Consider the following 17500-nt stretch of genomic DNA (forward strand, 5'->3'; position numbering starts at 1 on the left):
AAAAAAATTTTAATAAACCTATATAAACATATCTACTGTTTTCAACCTTAATGACGTATACCAACGTCATCAAAGCGAAGGGGTTAAGCAGTTACTAAAACAGAAAACCTCCTTTAGACCTTGGCCTAAAATTCACGACTCTAACCGGTTGAAGAATGTTGCAATTTCACCTGGTAGCTTCAAACTTTCATTAGAGTCGCGAATGAAAGAAAAACAAAATAACACTACTATCGGTGTTATGAGTAAACCAGTTTCAAAATATACTTGTATATTTATTCATAGCATTAAAAATCAAGGCAATATGCTTTAGCTCCTACGCAATGCCTGGCATAAATAATTTAGCAATAAAATACAGCTTAAATTAGGGTTGTTATGGCCTGATTGGTAACGTCTCTGCCTGGTGTTTGCCATTCGGGGGTTCGAGTCCCGCTCAGACTCATTATTGTCCTTAGTTTTTGCAACCTTACCATCCTTGTGAGCTAAGGTTGGTGGGGTTTGGGGGAGCCTATAGGTCTATCTGCTCAGTCATCAGCAGCCACTGCCTGGCCCTCCCCTTGCCCCAGCTTGGCTGGAGAGGAATGTTGGGCACTGATCATATGTGTATATATGGTCAGTCTCTAGGGCATTGTCCTGCTTGCTAGGGCAATGTCACTGTCCCTTGCCTCTGCCATTCATGAGCGACCTTTAAACCTTTAAATGCATTACCATTGCAATCAGATTCTTTTGAATAGTGCAAAAAAAAATTATATTTTAGTTTTATTTGGAGAAAATACAATTTTGACTTTCACGTTTCCTAGTGATTTTGAACATGATGTAAATGCAATAATGTAAAATTATTCAGTTTTATAATTATGTCAAAGTGAGTTGGCATATGAAATAACTTAACAGTTACAATAAATAACATTAACCTATACTGCAATAAAGGCGAATTGTTAAATTTTCCATGATACTAAAGTTACCTGGATACTTTATTCTTATATTTTTTCTTGTATCTTTCAACATATAACTCAGAAAATTTTTCATTTTTTTTAATTACCAACAAAATTTCCTTTATAATTTCTTATAGACCTTTTCATTCATTTTTTTTATTCATTTTTTTTCTGGCCAACTTTTCTGCTACTTTCAACATTATATTTTTCCCTTTTTATTTACTAAATGTTTTTATAGACGTACAACTATTTACCTTTTAAAATGAAAGCCAAAATCCATATCACAGAAGGAAGATCTCCGTCGTGGCAGCTTATTTCAGGAGCTTTTGCTCTACCTTGACCTTTGACCTTAACGAGAATTAATTGGCTGGAATTTTCATACACTTTAAATATGAACCCAGTTTGAAGTCTCTGTGACAACGACGTCCAAAATTATGGCTGATTACGTGAACTGGACATTTTGCTTGACCGTGACCTTGACCTTCCAAAACTTTATCATTTCTAGTTAATAACTGCAAGTTTCATTACTCTACGATTATAATTGTGGCCAGGAAGCTGTTTACAAACAAACAAACAGGGGCGAAAACATAACCTCCTTCCAACTTCGTTGGTGGAGGTAATTAAGGTTAATACAATTGACCTAACATTCATTGTACATTCAACCGTAATGAGGACCTGTTATCCAAAAGGTATCCTTCCTTCCTTTGTCCTCATGAGCTAAAAGGTCAAAATTAATTATACCAAAATCTAGCCTCAGTAAAGGGAATTCATTGCTCTGTCGATCTGAAACTCTTTCTATCCTTTCAGTAGTTGGAAATAATCAAAATTCATTAAGACGTAAAATTATCGAAGAATAAAGATTGGACTGTGGTTGAAGATAAGTCAGTTTTAGTGTTGGCTTAACATCCGGTGCTGATGGTAGCTCCCTTTGGCTTGAGACATTGGGGAAGAAGAAGAAGAAGAAGAAGAAGAAGAAGAAGAAGAAGAAGAAGAAAATAGTTGTTGCAGTTAAGTGTGGGCGGTTAAAGTATGTTGGTACGTATAGGTAAAAAGGGACTAACTCTATCCTCTCTATATACACAAATTCTCTCTCTCTCTCTCCTCTCTCTCTCTCTCTCTCTCTCTCTCTCTCTCTCTCTCAAATTACCCTTGTCCATCCAGGTTACGGCCAGTCACAGTGTATTAAATTCCATGTTCACATTTTACTGATTAAGTGCTTGGATGTAAAAAGGGGTTAATTTCACGACTAAACAGTATAAAGTAGTAACTTTCAATAATTTATATCTAAAAGATGCCTCTATTATGAGAAAATAATCCATATTTGAAAACATTTACACACTACGCTCTCTCTCTCTCTCTCTCTCTCTCTCTCCTCTCTCTCTCTCTCACATACACAAAATATATTAAGACACAAATAGCTTTTGATATCGAGTTCCTGTCTTGAGATTACTGACCCAATTGGGAATTTCTATGATAAGTGTTTCTCCCCGGACCAGGATTCGAACCTCTATGTCTGTCTGAGTCAAATAAAGACAACAGTTGATTATTAAAACGCTATTGGGATAACACAAGAGATCTTTTGTTAGCAACAAATATTAATAAACATATATAAATATATCTTCTGTTTTCAACCTTAATGACGTATACCAACGTCATCGAAGCAAAGGGGTTAAGGAATTATCAAGTAAAAACAGAAAACCTCCTCTGGCCCATTAGTCCTGAAACTGGTGAATCATGGATGGAGTCCCTTAGCGGGAAAACTTTCACAAAATTACCTTCATGGACCTAAACACGTCTCATAAGGAGAAAACAAATTGTCTACTCGTAAAATGCCACTCAAGGTTGTGGTGGCCGATGTGGTAACGTCCCTGACCGGTAAACGCCACTGGTTCGAGTCTCGCTCAAACTCGTTGGTTTCTTTGGTCGCTGCAAACCACACCATCCTTGTGAGCTGAGAATGGGGGTTTGGGGTAGCCTATAGGTCTATCTGTTGACTCCTCAGCAGCCGTTGACTGGCCTTCCTTGGCTCTTGGGTGGAGAGGTGGCTTGGGCGCTGATCATATGTATATATGGTCAGTCTCTACTGCATTGTCCTGCTCGACAGGGCAATGTCACTGTCCTTTGCGCCTGCCATTCATTAACGGCCTTTAAAACTTCAAACATTTAATTGTGTCTTAAGGTCACTTTCGCAAATTTTAATTTTCCATTCGCTTAATCGCCAATGACTTTCACACTATCTATGCAATACCATCTCTAGGCCTACTATCCTCTCCTACTACCACCGATTTACTAATCCTTTTCATAAAACCTAACCTAACCTTACCATCCATTTTTATCAGCATTATCAACAACCCTACATATTCTAATCTATTTCCCCCACTTACACTCAAGTAAGCTTTTACCACTTTATACAACCAATCACTTTATATACAACATTCACAGCCCACTTTCACCCAGGAAAATTGATATTTCAGATCACCTTCCCTGTAATGGCATGATTCCTAATATGGAGAGGACTATTAAATACAATATAATCTCCTCACCAACAATATAATCATCATCATCATCATCATCTCCTCCCACGAATATTGACGCAAAGGGCCTCGGTTAGATTTCGCCAGTCGTCTCTATCTTGAGCTTTTAATTCAATACTTCTCTAATTCATCATCATCCACTTCACGCTTCATATTCCTCAGCCATGTAGGCCTGGGACTTCTAACTCTTCTAGTGCCTTGTGGAGCCTAGTTGAACTTGGTGAACTAATCTCTCTTGGGGAGGGGGCCCGAATAAGACTGGACAGTTTTTCTGACAAGTAAAGCCACAAACGATCAAGGCAATCTCTGGAAGTGGCCATCGTGCCAGTATACAGAGGATGATAAAAGTACTGCAATGCAATTAATGTTCTGAGTAATTTGGCATGTTCAAAAACCTTCCAGAAGTCTAAAATTACTGCCAGATCTTTGCTAAGACAGCATCCATAACGTTTACAACCCTTTCAGAAGTGTAAAATTACCGATATAACTTTACCCTTGTTAACCTAAACAAAAAAGTACATGGCTTGGTAGCCTTACCTTTAAAAAACAGAATAAGCCCTAAAATTTATCTCCCTCTGGAGACCCCTAATAAAAGGTAAACTATAACTTGAATAATAATAATCAACATATCATTAAACCACTCGAACAATAACGGTAAAAGTTAATACTACAAAGAATTACTCTTACATCGTTCTGGTAAGACTGAAATAACTACTCAAATCCTAGCGGATCTTATACACTGGGTTCTCTCTCTCTCTCTCTCTCTCTCTCTCTCTCTCTCTCTCGACAAGGTCAAGTTCAATCTACCGGTCGGCTGATCTGAGTCACATGGCGTATTCACTGGCTCGAATTTCGTGCGTGGGTATAGAAAGGTATTTCTCTCTCTCTCTCTCTCTCTCTCTCTCTCTCTCTCTCTCTCTCAGGCATTCGCCAACGTTATCATTACTTGCACACCGAAATTTTAATCGTAATACGTACGTAGTTATATACTCCATTCTTTTGTAATGGATAAGTGTATGACACCACAATGCTGTAAAATCCTATTGAAGGTTTTACCTTGTTAAACTAAGGTGGCCTTATACCACCTTTAGATAAGAAAACCGAACCTTAGTGTAAGAACTAAATCTCCAAGAAGGTCAACAAGAGGCTTCAGTGGTGTAAGAAAACATTAAACTCAAAATTCTGGCCCTTTTAATGGCTTTAAAAGTTCAAAGGCCACTCATGAATGGCAGAGGCAAGGGACAGTGACACTGCCCTATCAAGCAGGACAATGCCCTAGAGACTGTGACGGTGGTAGGAGAAGGTTGTGCACACTTCCCTTTATATACAAAATCTCAAAGCAACAAGAATTTTCATGTTCAATATTTGACAATGTTACAGAGGAGAAAAGCAGACATGATTTTTCAGGTTCTTTTTGGTGCGAGGGGAGAGCGAAGACAAGCACAAAATGAACTATGAACGATCGTGTGACACACGGTTGGTACAAGACTGACCACATATACCTATGATCAGCACCCAAGGCCCCTCTCCACCCAAGCTAGGACCAAGGAGGGCCGGGCAATGGCTGCTGATGACTCAACAGATAGCCCTATAGGCTTCTCCAAACCCCCCATCCTTAGCTCATAAGGATGGTGAGGTTGCAGCGACCGAAGAAACTAACGAGTTTGATTGGGACTCAAACCCCAGTCTGGCGATCACCAGTCAGGAACGTTACTTTGATCATAGATGAAAATCACCAATTCTGGTTTAACGTCCTAACAAGTTATTAAATATTCCGACCCTCTACAGTTGACCAACAACCAGAACAACTGATTGGGGTCAAGAAATACTCAATGGGTATTAAATTGATTAAGGTAATATTGTTGTTGACACAAATATTTAGACTTTTCTACTATTTTCTACTTATGGTTTCACTACTAAGCCTTGATCATGTTTGAAACAAAAAAGGATTCCACCATAGGAGGTAGGATTCGAACGAGAACACAAAGGCAATAACATTATCTGATTTTTAATAATCTAGTCATTGAATTCACGAATAGACTAATTATTATTATTATTATTATTACTATCCAAGCTACAACCCTAATTGGAAAAGCAAGATGCTATAAGCCCAGGGGCTCCAACAGGGAAAAATAGCCCAGTGAGGAAAGGAAATAAGGAAATAAATAACTGAAGAGAACAAATTAACAATAAATCATTCTAAAAAAAAAGTAATGTCAAAATAGATATATCATATATAAACTATTAACAACGTCAACAACAAATATGTCATATATAAACTATAAAAAGACTCATGTCCGCCTGGTCAACAAAAAAGCATTTGCTCCAACTTTGAACTTTTGAAGTTCTACTGATTCAACAACCCGATTAGGAAGATCATTCCACAACTTGGTAACAGCTGGAATAAAACTTCTAGAGTACTGCGTAGTATTGAGTCTTATGATGGAGAAGGCCTGGCTATTAGAATTAACTGCCTGCCTAGTATTACGAACAGGATAGAATTGTCCAGGGAGATCTGAATGTAAAGGATGGTCAGAGTTATGAAAAATCTTATGCAACATGCATAATGAACTAATTGATCGACGGTGCCAGAGATTAATATCTAGATCAGGAATAAGAAATTTAATAGACCGTAAGTTTCTGTCCAACAAATTAAGATGAGAATCAGCAGCTGAAGACCAGACAGGAGAACAATACTCAAAACAAGGTAGAATAAAAGAATTAAAACATTTCTTCAGAATAGATTGATCACCGAATATCTTAAAAGACTTTCTCAATAAGCCAATTTTTTGTGCAATTGAAGAAGACACAGACCTTATATGTTTCTCAAAAGTAAATTTGCTGTCAAGAATCACGCCTAAAATTTTGAAAGAGTCATACAAATTTAAAGAAACATTATCAATACTGAGATCCGGATGTTGAGGAGCCACCGTCCTTGACCTCCTTACAATCATACTTTGAGTTTTGTTAGGATTCAACTTCATACCCCATAATTTGCACCATGCACTAATTTTAGCTAAATCTCTATTAAGGGATTCACCAACCCCAGATCTACATTCAGGGGATGGAATTGATGCAAAGAGAGTAGCATCATCTGCATATGCAACAAGCTTATTTTCTAGGCCAAACCACATGTCATGTGTATATAGTATGAAAAGTAATGGGCCAAGAACACTACCCTGTGGAACACCGGATATCACATTCCTATACTCACTATGGTGCCCATCAACAACAACTCTTTGAGATCTACTACTTAAAAAAATCAATAATAATGCTAAGAAGCGACCCACCCACTCCCAACTGTTTCAGTTTGAAAACAAGGGCCTCATGATTAACACGGTCAAAGGCAGCACTAAAATCAAGGCCAATCATACGAACTTCCCGACCACAATCAAGGGATTTCTGTACTGCATTGGAGATTGTAAGAAGGGCATCACATGCTCCAAGGCCTTTCCGAAAACCAAATTGCAAACTAGGGAATAGATGATTACCTTCAGCAAACCTATTAAGACGTTTTGCCAGAAGACGTTCAAAAACTTTAGATAATATGATCCATTAGTAGACCATTAAAACATACTTCTCCATTCATCATCATCATCTGCTTCACGCTTCATAGACCTCAGCCATGTGGGCCTGGGACTTCCAATATAAACATATATATATATATATATATATATATATAATGTATGTGTGTGTGCATGCGTGTATGTAAGCCTGGGTCTGTAAATTTACCCAAAGGGACAAACTCACTAAACCAAGCTGTAATTACAGTACTATTTTAATACTGAAGCATGAACACTTTAATTATTTGCAAGCCCCATTTTACGAACCAGCGCACCCACCCCCCAGAAAAAAAACTAACCGCTGATAAAAACTAACGAATTTGTTGTTATATTTTCGTACCAATTTAACAATTTTCAAAATATAAATAAAAATAAAATCTTAATTTTATATTTCTACTTTAATGAAGCCTTATTGCCAAAAGAAAGTAAACGGGAAATACAAAGAGAGAGAGAGAGAGAGAGAGAGAGAGAGAGAGAGAGAGATTTGTTTCAATCAATTTATTGCGCCCATTGGTGTCAGAGATTTGAGTATATGGTAACAGAGAGAGAGAGAGAGAGAGAGAGAGAGAGAGATTTGTTTCAATCAATTTATTGCGCCCATTGGTGTCAGACATTTGAGTATATGGTAGAGAGAGAGAGAGAGAGAGAGAGAGAGAGAGAGAGAGGGAGAGAGAGAGAGAGATATTTTTGTTTCAATCAATTTATTGCGCCCATTGGTGTCAGATATTTGAGTATATGGTAAAGAGAGAGAGAGAGAGGAGAGAGAGAGAGAGAGAGAGAGAGAGAGAGCATTATGAAAAAAGTTGATACGCAGAGGAGAAAAAGGATAAAATATAAATAACTAGAGTATAATAACCACTCTCTCTCCGCACTCATGTCACTGGTTGAGTGCCAAAAGGGAGTTTAATTCAGCTCACTGAGTACTCACAGAGGCATGCTGGGGGCCTCTCTCTCTCTCTCTCTCTCTCTCTCTCTCTCTCTCTCTCTCTCTCTAGGATCCTATAGTTTCCCCTGTCTCTATTTACACGTATCCACAGATAAAGAATAAACACACAGAGAAATATGTTTAATCTATCTATCTATCTATCTATCTATCCACAGCAAAATAAGCGTTATCTATCTATCTCTTCACAGAGAAATTATATGTTTAATCTATGTATTCATATTTGCATATATATATATATATATATATATACATACATACATACATTCTATGTATATATGCATACATTATATACATATATATAATATACAGTATATATATATATATATATATATATGTATGTATGTATGTATAACACATTTCTCCTTGTATACAGTAGGTGCGTAAATTTAATTTCACTCAGACGTACCCTAACTTAGATATTAATATCGTTATTCCAGGGTTCCGGGTAACCCGTGGGTAGTGTACACAAAAAGCCATTATTATTATCATTATTATTATTATTATTATTGATATTATTATTATTATTATTTTTATTATTATTATTATTTTTATTATTATTATTATTATTACTTACTAAGCTACAACCCTAGTTGGAAAAGCAGGATGCTATAAGCCCAGGGGCTCCAACAGGGAAAATAGCTCAGTGAGGAAAGGAAACAAGGAAAAATAAAATATTTCAAGAAGAGCAACAATATTAAAATAAACATCACTTTATAAACTATAAAAACTTTAACAAAACAAGAGGAAGAGAAATAAGATATAAGATAGAACAGTGTGTGCCCGAGTGTACCCTGAAGCAAGAGAACTCTAACCCAAGACAGTGGAAGACCAGGGTACAGAGGCTATGGCACTACCCAAGATTAGAGAGCAATGGTTTGATTTTGGAGTGTCCTTCTCCTAGAAGAGCTGCTGACCATAGCTAAAGAGTCTCTTCTACCCTTAGAAAAGAGGAAAGTGGCCACTGAAAAATTACAGTGCAGTAAGAAGAATTGTTTGGTAATCTCAGTGTTGTCAGTTGTATGAGGACAGAGGAAAATATGTGACGACTAGGCCAAACTATTCGGTGTGTGAATGTATAGGCAAAGGGAAAATGAACCGTAACCAGAGAGAAGGAACCAATGTAGTACTGTCTGGGCAGTCAAAAGACCCCCATAACTCTCTTTTAGATAAAGAAGTCTGCTGAAAGACCAAACTATCTCAAGAGAGATTTATTGAAAGATAACTGAAAAACTTTTTGAGATGGAAAAAAAACTTTAGGGTGGCAAAGAGAGCAAGATAGTGAGATAGTTTTTCATAGATAATTGAAAGTACAAACTTTCAATGGAATATATACTCTTTTGCTTTCGAGTCTTTAATGCATATTTTATATTCATCACGTGCCAGCTATCAAGATATCTACATAAATACACACATACATATTTATGTGTATATACACACTCACACACAGAAACACACACTATATATATATATATATATATATACAGTGAACCCTCGCTACTTCGCGGTTCGACAATCGCGGATTCACCACTTCGCGGGTTTTTTCCATAACCCATATATATATACATATCGCGGATTTTCCGCAAAATTCGAAAATACCGCGAAATCTGAAGACAACCAAGTACGATATTTTGTTACCTGTAATTCCATTAATACTGTAATTAGTAATATCTGCTCTTACTGATTGTTCATTGCATTACATATGATATATAATTCAGCACAGAAAGAAATAAAACACGAAAAGAGAATGTGATCAAACGATAATGTACTGTATACAGTACGTAGTAAAATTAAATCGAACATGAAACGCAAATCAGATGTAGTCATACAATATTAGAATGGTGTACAGTAAGGCTACTGTTGACTACTACTGTACGTACAGTACTACAAATGTAATGGATGTGCTTCTTTTCCATGAATCTTTTGTATGTATACGTACGTAGTACTGCATCCAATAATATTCTTTGTTGCAAAAATCACATTTCGAATAAGCGTACGAGAGAGAGAGATAGAGAGAGAGAGAGAGAGAGAGAGAGAGAGACACACACATCCTACAGTACAACAAAAGCGTAAAATAGCGTACGTAAAGCTGTATTATTATTACAGTACTGTATTGTTATTATTATTATTATTGTTGTTGTTGTTAATAAAATTATTATTGTTATTATTATCATTATTATTATTATTATTACTGTATTACTGTACTGTACTGTATTATCATACGATAATTCAGTACTGTATACATTACGTAGTAAAATTAAATCGAACATGAAACGCAAATCAGATGCAGTCATACAATACGTATTAGAATGGTGTACAGTAAGGCTGCTGTTGACTACTACTGTACGTACAGTACTACAAATGTAATGGATGTGCTTCTTTTCCATGAATCTTTTGTATGTATACGTACGTAGTACAGTACTGCATCCAATAATATTCTTTGTTGCAAAAATCACATTTCGAATAAGCGTACAAGAGAGAGAGATAGAGAGAGAGAGAGACACACACACACATCCTACAACAAAAGCGTAAAATAGCGTAAGTAAAGCTGTATTATTATTATTGTTATTATTATTATTATTGTTGTTGTTGTTAATAAAATTATTATTGTTATTATTATTATCATTATTATTATTATTACAGTACTGTACTGTATTATTATCATTATTTATTATTATTACGGTATTATTAATCTACGTACGTTCGGTATGCGCGGAGCATCTTCTATGAGTTGGTAACCTACGCATCATATACTGTAAGACGGGTTGTGATTGGTTCAAGCGCTGATAGATGACGAATCAGAACTCAAGTTTTGTTATCTAGCCTGTGATTGGTGTTTTGCCATCATCTCCTACCCGCAGCATCTAGGTTCTCGCGGGGCTGGATCGTCCACTTTCTCTTACCGCGTATCGCTGAGTAGACGTTCTTAAGTTTGTGAATCTGTGCTGTGTGCGACTTTTTTAAGTTGAACTTTTAGTCAAATCCTACTGTAATGGCTCCCAAGCGTTCTGCTTCTCTTAAGGCTGGTAGTGAGCCTAAACGCCACCGAAGGATGATGACGATAGCTGAGAAGGTTACGCTTCTCGATATGTTAAAAGATGGTAGAAGTTACGCGGCCGCTGGACGCCATTTTGGCATCAACGAATCTACTGTTCGCTATATCAAGAAGGACGAGGCGAACATTAGAAAGAGGGCTGCAATCACCTTTAGCAGATCAGCGAAGCGAGTCGTTACAACGCGTAATAAAACGATCGTACGCATGGAAGGTGCTTTAGCTGTGTGGATTGCCGACTGCCGGAAGAAGAACATAGCGTTGGATACGAACACCATCCAAACAAAGGCTTTGAGCTTATATGAGAATTTTGCTGCAAAGGAACCTAAAGACGACGACGGCAACCATGCTGAAGATGAAGATGATGATGATGCAGATGATCCTCAACCAGGGACATCCACTGATTCCCAGCCTCAGAAACGTTTTTCCGCCAGCAAAGGATGGTTCGCGAAGTTTCAGAAACGCTTCGCCCTGAAAAGCGTTTCCCTGCATGGGGAGTCTGCTTCCGCTGACACTGCCGCTGCTGAAACTTACGTGAACCAGACGTTCAAGAATATTATCGCCGAAGGTGGATACAAGCCGGAACAAGTCTTTAATATGGATGAGACCGGCTTGTTTTGGAAGAGAATGCCGTCGCGAACTTTCCTGTTCAAAGAGGAAGCCAAAGCCTCTGGCTTTAAAGCATTCAAGGATCGCGTTACCCTCGTGATGTGTGGCAATGCTGCTGGATTTTTGCTAAAGCCGGGGCTTATTTATAAGTCGAAAAATCCTCGCGCTTTGAAAAATAAAAATAAGAATCTCCTTCCCGTGTACTGGATGCATAATAAAAAAGCATGGATTACGAAGATGCTGACCTCCAACTGGTTCCATCAGTGTTTTATCCCGCAAGTCAGCAAATATCTCGTAGAGAAGGGCTTGCCATTCAAGATCCTTCTCCTTATGGATAACGCTGGTGGACACGCAACTGACCTGTCGCATGAGGGCATTCAGGTTGAGTTCCTGCCACCCAACACCACGTCATTAATTCAACCGATGGACCAGGGGGTTATCAGGGCGTTCAAGGCCCTCTACACGAAGAACACCTTGGCGGACCTCGTTGCGTGTGTGGATGCTGCCCAAGATGATGAGGATGAAGATTTTAACTTGAAGGCGTACTGGCGGCAGTACACCATAGCCACGTGCCTGCAGAATATTCAGAAGGCACTTCAAGAGATGAAACTTGCAACCGTGAATGCGAGCTGGAAGAAGTTGTGGCCCGAGATTGTTTACGACGACAAGGAATTTACTCCGTCGGAAATCCAACACTCTGCAATACGCAAATCTGTGCAGTTGGCTGCCATAATTGGAGGTGACGGGTTTGGCGACATGACGACTGAAGACGTCGACGAGTTGTTGGACTGCCATTCCCAGCCCCTAACTGACGCAGACCTCGAAGACCTGACGAAATCGGCAAGCGAAGAAGAGAGTGAAACCCAGGAAGAGACCCAAGAAAATGTCGAAGAAACGGGCTTAACATTAGAACGGCTTGCCAAGGCCTGCAACCATGCGAAGGAGTTGAAAGAAATGTTGCAAGAGTGGGACGAGGATATGGTTCGCTCGATGCAATTCTGCAACAAGATCGATGAAGACATGACTCCCTACAAAATGCTCTTGGATCGAAAAAAGAAGCAGCGGCAACAACTTCCGATCACAATGTTCTTCCAGCATCGCAAAAAAGAGCCAGTTCCTCCTGCTAGTACGCCTTCGGAAGAAATTGAAGAAGTTTCCCAGGAAGAAGTTGAAGAGGTGTCCCAGGAAAAGACACCTCCGTCTGAAGAGACGTAAAATACTACCTGGCTGCACAGTAGAACACATCATCAGCTTCATCATCATCATTTCTACTGTGCAGCAAATTCATCGCCATCATCATTCAAGTTTTTCTTCAACTTCTTTCGTGGTGAGTACAGTAACAATCTTTATTTTTTACTTTAATATTCTTACATTCTAAAACTGTATTTGTGCCTGTTTTATAGTTTAGTACTGTACGTACTGTATGCATTAAGTTAAAGGGAAGGTTTTAAAAGTCTACATGTTGTAACCTATCATATTTTTTTTGTTTAAAATTTACATTTACGTACGTAAAACAATCTCTCTCTCTCTCTCTCTCTCTCTCTATATATATATATCTCTCTCTCTCTCTCTCTTTCTCTCTCGTAAATTGATTTTTTATGTTTAAAATTTACATTTACTGTACGTAAGTAAAACAATCTCTCTCTCTCTCTCTCTCTCTCTCTCTCTCTCTCTCTCTCTCTCTCGTAAATTGTTTTCCTGCTTTGCTACGTACAATACTGTATGTGCTGTACAGTACTGTATGATTTTATATAGATACGGTAAATTATATTTGTAAGGTAACATACTGTATTTTGTAAATGCTTTTACTGTAAATACTGTACTGTATCATTATTTATCACTATCATCATGCGCGTTAAATGCCTTGTTTGTTCTGAGCGTGGTTGTTTACTGAGTGTACAGTACTTTATGACGCCGTCGTTTCAGGCGGCGTCATAAAGAAAAACATTTCATTTGGAAGTCCTAAGAAAAATACGTAAACTAAAACATTGGTAATAAAAAAATCAACATACAGTACTGTATAATCAATATAATCGATGCAAAAACTAACCTATACATATATGTGTACACTAAATGAGTTTGTTTCTTCATTATGATCAGAGATGAACGTAAACAAAACATTGGTTGCCATTTTTTATCGTGCTTTATAGGTGTTTAGGAAACGCATGATATAAAATCGCCTTTAATATTTGTGCCTGTTTTAGTTTAGGGTGCTGTAGTACATGCATTAAGTGTTCTGTACATTAAAGGGTGGTTTGTTAACAGTACTACGTACAAGGGAAGGTTTTAAAAGTCCGAATATACATGTTAAATAAATAGGTAAATATGATGTCACTACTTCGCGGATTTTCACCTAACCCGGCCGCGTCTGGAACCTATCTACTGCGATAAACGAGGGTTCACTGTATATATATATACATATATATATATATATATATATATACACACATATACATACATATATATATATATATATATATATTATACACATATATATATTATGCGTACATATACATATATAATATATATACAGTTATAAACACAACACATAAATACATGTATATATGAAATATTTCCAAAGCTCATATTAGGCCGAATAGAAAGACAGCTAGACTTGAATCAACCAAGAGAGCTGGCAGGCTTTTGCAGAGGGGTATTCAACAATTGACCTTATCCATGTAATTAACCAGCAAATGGAAAAATCAACAAGGTATGACAAACCACTATGTATGGCATTTATAGACTATCAGATAGCTTTTGGTTCCAACAAAAGTTCAGCACTAACGAAATTCCTTCTAAGACAAGGGACTGATGAATCTTATGTCAGAACACTTTATATATATATATATATATATATATACATATACATATATATATATATATATATATATTTATATATATGTACACATACATATATATACATATATATATATATATATATATATAAATATTATATATTTATATATATGTACACATACAAATATATACATATATATACATATATATATATATATATATATATTTATATTTATATGTATACATATACATATACATATATACACGGGAAGTACAGCAATCCTAAAACTGTATAAAGATGGAGAGAAAATTCCGATTGAGAAAGGAGTTAGACAGGGAGACCACATGTCTCCTAAATTATTCACAGCATATCTAGAAGAAGTTTTTACGAATTTCGATTTGGAAAAAGTAGAAATCAACATTAATGGGGAATACCTTAACAACTTGAGATTTGCTGATGACATAGTTGCGTTTAGCGAGTCATGGAAAGAATTACAAAAGATGATAGAATATTTCAATAGTGAAAGCAGAAAAGTAGGACTGAAAATGAATAGGAGTAAAACTAAGTTAATGTTCAATGAAAATGCAGAGACAACAAATAAAAGTCATGGACGAACCTCTAGAAATTGTTAATTAATATACATACTTACAACAAAGAGTAAGTGTTTCCCCAGGACACGAGACGGAAATTCATAGAAGGATAAGCTTGAGATGGAAAGCTTTTGGTAAACGAAATGAGATTATGAAAAGTAAAATGCCACATTCTCTAAAAAGAAATGTATTCAATGAGCTAGTTCTACCAGTTTTAACTTATGCATTAGCAACTTGGAGCTTTACTAAAGCATTAGAAAATAATCTAGTTATGGAGAAAAATAATGATGGGAATGACAGAAAAAGACCAATGTGGATACGAGAACAAACGTAAGTAGAGGATATTCTAACAACATATATGAAAAAGAAATGGACATAGGCAGGACATGTAATGGGAATGACAGACAATAGATGGACATTAAGAATAACAGAACGGATCCTAGGAGATTGTAGAAGAAGCAGAGGAAGGAAGAGAAGACGATGGATCGACGAACTATGAAAGTCTGGGTGTGGACTAGCACAGAAAGACCATAAACACACGCAAGTGGAAGAACATGTCTGAAGCCTTTGTTCTGCAGTGGACTAGCAACGGTTGATGATGATGATTATATATATATATATATATATATATATATTTATGAATATATATATATATACATATATATATATATATATATATACACACACATATATATATATATATATATATTATTAACAAATATAGATTCCTTACAATGAAAAAATAGAAAAATAAATTGAAAATTTGCAGGCGACGCTTCAAGAATCAAAAATAAAACAAGTAAACCAATAAACAAATACGTACAAACTAACAAACAAATAACACAATAACAATAACCACCTACCTGCTGAATCTCCCAACGACTATTTAACAATTACAACATAATTACAAAATATATTTAGACAAACGCAATCAAATATTACCTCAAATGTTCAGGACAAAATGGTAACAGTAAAACTGCCTGAAAACAAACGGGAAAAAATGTTCTGCGATATTCCCATTATTACTTACTCCCTGTTCAGAGACAAAATGATTGTCGAAAGAGATTCAAATTTGAAATGCATATATATATATATATATATATATCTATATATATATATATATATATATGTTCAGAGACAAAATGATTGTGGAAGGAGATTCAAATTTGAAATGCATATATATATATATATATATATGTATGTGTATATATATATATATATATATTATATATATTATATGTATATATATTATATTTATATATATATATATATATATATATAAGTATATATATATATATATATATATCTATATATACATATATCATATATATATTATATATAGGATATATGTATCATATATATATATATATATATATATTATATTATATATTACATATATATGTATGTATAATATACATATATACATATATATATAATATATATACATATATTATATATATATAGCCTAAATATATATATATATATATATATATCATATATATATATATATATATATATACAGTAAATATATAAAACCTCCATCACAAACTTCTGCCTTTGATAAGCGTTGGACTCCTACGGAGCAAGAACGAGGAAAAAACCTTATTTCTCGAAGATATAAAAAGGAATCAATTTCCTGAAGGAGGTGTTGGCCCCCCCCCCCCCCAGGGGTTAACTCACGGAAGGTCCCTTGGATCTGACGTTGGTACATCTCGACGGAGGCCTTCCGATGCACCATGCGGTGGGTGATGGCTTGGTACCTCCGGCGGAAGTCCTTTTCGCTACACGTCGACTCCAGGGATTCCCGTCTGCCCGCTGGAGGAGGAAATGGAAGAGGTTTAGTAGGAGTGTGTGGATGGTTGAGATCAAGATAGGAGATTATGGATGATTGAGATACATATATTAGAGTATGGATGGTTGAAATCAATAAGGAAAGTATGGACAGTTGATATATATATATATATATATATATATATATTAGAGTATGGATGGTTGAAATCAATATAGGAGAGTATGGATGGTTGCAGAACAATAAAGATTATGGATGGTTGCAGATGAATAAGGAGAATATGGACGGTTGAGATCAATATAGGAGATTATGGATGGTTGCAGATCAATATAGGAGATTATGGATGGTTGCAGATCAATAAGGAGAATATGGATGGTTGAGATCAATATAGAATAGGGATGGCCGAGAGCAATATTAGAGTATGGATGGTTGGGATCAATAGTGTATGGATGGTTGAAATCAATATAGGAGAATATGGATGACCGAGATCAAAATGAATATGGATGGTTGAGATCAATATAAAAGAATACGGATGGTCGAGATAAATATAGGAGAATATGGATGGTCAAGATCAATATTAGAGTATGGATGGTTGAGATCCATATAAAAGAATACGGATGGTCGAGATAAATATAGGAGAATATGGATGGTCAAGATCAATATAAGAGTATGGATGGTTGAGATCAATATATTA

The 17500-nt window shown here is 36.1% G+C and overlaps 1 protein-coding gene across 1 annotated transcript in view; it reads right to left on the minus strand.

Moving 5' to 3' along the window:
• LOC137620454 (microtubule-associated protein futsch-like) overlaps nt 1-17500 on the minus strand; it is a 150973-nt gene that overhangs the window by 60620 nt on the left and 72853 nt on the right. The window contains exon 11 of the mRNA XM_068350611.1: nt 16698-16832. Within this exon, the coding sequence (XP_068206712.1) occupies nt 16698-16832 (135 nt within the window). The remainder of the gene's footprint in view (nt 1-16697; nt 16833-17500) is intronic.

Source organism: Palaemon carinicauda, chromosome 27 (assembly GCF_036898095.1).
Source record: "Palaemon carinicauda isolate YSFRI2023 chromosome 27, ASM3689809v2, whole genome shotgun sequence".
Classification (NCBI taxonomy): domain Eukaryota; kingdom Metazoa; phylum Arthropoda; class Malacostraca; order Decapoda; family Palaemonidae; genus Palaemon; species Palaemon carinicauda.